This window comes from Propithecus coquereli, unplaced genomic scaffold (genome assembly GCF_000956105.1).
Source record: "Propithecus coquereli isolate 6110/MARCELLA unplaced genomic scaffold, Pcoq_1.0 Scaffold143, whole genome shotgun sequence".
NCBI lineage: Eukaryota > Metazoa > Chordata > Mammalia > Primates > Indriidae > Propithecus > Propithecus coquereli.
In genome coordinates, this window is record NW_012138636.1 from 964,682 (window position 1) to 967,403 (window position 2,722).

A 2,722-nucleotide genomic window follows, 5' to 3' on the forward strand; every position below is an offset into this window, starting at 1 on the left:
TTATATAAAATTAAAAATTGTAGTTTTTAATTTAGCTACGTGTGTGTGTGTGTTGTTTATGTTTGTGCATGTGAAATCATCCACAATCTGTTGGTGATGTTTTAAAGCTGCAGTTTAAAAATGTTCAACCCTTACCAAAACCTCTTCTGGTATACAAAGCTGTTGTAAATTCGAGTCAGCAAAATTTAAAGTTGCAATTTACAAAAGCAGATTTACATGAATTCTTATCTGAAAGAGCTGCTTTCAAGACAGAAAAATGTGCCAGTTAACTGCCCTTTCCTTTATAATTAGTGGCTTCTGAGTCCTGATGAAGAGAAGCCTTAAGGCAGAATTTGCAGTAAACAGGAAAGAAGAGAATCATATGAGTGCTCATCTTTAGTCTGGGACGGGACACCTATGAATTCTCGTCAGTGGGAGTTTTTTGGCACAATTTTCTAATCCAATATGAACGTTGTTCCCCAGCAGCCAAACTGGATGCGTTTTCCGGTCTCCAGCACCAAGAAAATTTAGCTGATCAATTTCAATACAACTCATACCTGGAAAGAGTAAGACGCATTTATTGTCTTTTGTTTTTTTTTTTTCTCCTTTTAGACATAAGGTAGTTTCCAATGATTGAAATAAATTGTAGGATTTCAGTTATTATGTTCAAATAAACTCTGAAGCTAAAAATGTAATGACCATGACATTCCAATAGTTACTAAAATGTAGGCATAATTAACATCCTGTCGGGGTGACTCGTAATTATTTGGGCTTGTCATGCCGTAATATGTACATGGCTATGGATACTATACAGAGTAATTAAAAGCTGATTTCAAATCTCTAGTTTTTCTTCTTATGTGGGGCAAGCTTCCAATCACACCAGCAAAGATTCTGAGCACTTACGGGGGCAACCGAAGTTGCAGATGGGAGGTTCTGCTATTTAGAATTCATCTATGAACGACGATGTTATCTTTCATCACAATTAACAGAAAATACTCCTATGTCAGACCTAAACCGAAAGGGTCCATGATGGGTTGTACAGAATCTCCATTTTCATCGCTATTAGAAGAACAGGAAAAAAATCAGGTCGTATTAAATTCACTTTAAACCAGGTCCTAGGGCGAATCTTCTAAAAAGGCAATGGCTCTTTTGGCATGGAGTGCTTTCTGCCTGCAGTTCCGTGAGTTCGCAAATGCATGTCTCCATTAAAAGTCTACTGGTAAGCTGTATCGCTACATACACACTGTACATGTTGGTTCACAAATTAGCAGTTATTAGTCAGACTGTACATAGCAAAACAAACCAAAGTTAATGTTGCTATACATCCCAAAGATAATCTGTTTCTACATTCAAGGACTAACCCCTAATACAGGTTCCCTGTTTAAATATGTAGCCCAGTAAACTAAATTAAATGTACCAAACAAAACTGGGAAAACTATTCTAGACATTCTGTCAATTTTGCTAACACTGTTGAAGGTTTTCTTGGCTTCAGCTGGCTTGTTTTCCGGTTTCTTGTTCGGTTCTGGCGTGGTTGCACTCTTGGAGATGGTCGAGAGAACTGGATCTTTTGAAAGATTCGGGGCATAATTCGCAACGGCCACTGCGTAAGCATTGTTCTGTATCGTGACAGAGGCTTTCTCTTTTTTCTGTTCAAAAATATACAAGAATTAACAGAGTGTGGGGTGAGCTGACTACTTAACATTTTCCAAACTCCAGTTCAAATTCTGAAGGAAAGTATCCTGATACACGTCATTATCCATTAGAAAAAAAGGAATTTAGGAAAATAAATGCATTTATTAAATCCTAAAACCACTAGGGTGAGGAAACCCCCCAAGTAAAACCAATGAAATCATTTTTTGTTGTTTACATGGAAAATAAACAATAGAAAAAGACAACTTTAATAAACAGTGTTAACTTTTTTTCCTCTTAGGAGTCACTCAAATGTTTGTTGAATGAATGAGTGAATAAGTAAAATTTAGAACTATTTGAATAAGAGAAATGATCGTCTACAATGAATGATCTCAAATGTCTAACTTGGTAACAGGATTCCTTCCCATCTGATGTTAAAAACATACAGCAGTGGTCACTCAGATGGTGGGAAATTATAACTTTATGTAGATGGCAGTGTAACAAATATTAAAACATAGAAAAAGAATGAAATACAAACTCTTGGATTTTTGCCTAGCTCACCCCCAAACCGTTTCAGGTTACAAGGTCCAGTTCAGTTATCACAAACTCTCATCTGGGTCACTATTATCTCCTGCCTGACCAAGCACTACTCCTTTGTGCTCTCTTCCTCTTCCAATCATCAGACACACCATAGCCACAGAGATCTTTTATAGACATAAATTGGTTCACGGCACTCCTATGCTTAAATCTCTTAGCCACTATTTCATGGAACTTAGACTGAAAAAACGTTTCTTACCATGGCTTCTTTCCCTTGCTCATTACACACCACTGGCCCCACTGAAATAACTTCAATTTTCAAAATACTTCTTTGCTTTGGAGCCATGCTTTTGGCCACGACAGTTTCCCGGCCCGGAATGCCCCAGCCCGGAATGGCTGGAATGGCTTCTTCCCATCCCATTTTTCACATGACCAATTCCCTTTCATAGTTTGATCTTGGTTTAAACGTTACTTCTTCTGAAAGGCTTTCCCGAACCACTCTATCTCGTATCTTTCTCCCCATATCCACTCTTTCATAGCACCCACATTTGTTTCCATCGTGGCATTTTTCAAAATG

General features: G+C 37.7%; 1 protein-coding gene across 1 annotated transcript in view; it reads right to left on the reverse strand.

Moving 5' to 3' along the window:
- Window positions 1-375: 375 nt before the first annotated feature.
- The window catches only part of GABRA2 (gamma-aminobutyric acid (GABA) A receptor, alpha 2), a 189,496-nt gene continuing 187,149 nt past the window's right edge, over window positions 376-2,722 (reverse strand). Inside the window, exons 9-10 of the mRNA XM_012639890.1 lie at window positions 1,397-1,625; window positions 376-536 (exon numbers count right to left, since the gene is read on the reverse strand). Of these exons, the coding sequence (XP_012495344.1) occupies window positions 376-536; window positions 1,397-1,625 (390 nt within the window). The remainder of the gene's footprint in view (window positions 537-1,396; window positions 1,626-2,722) is intronic.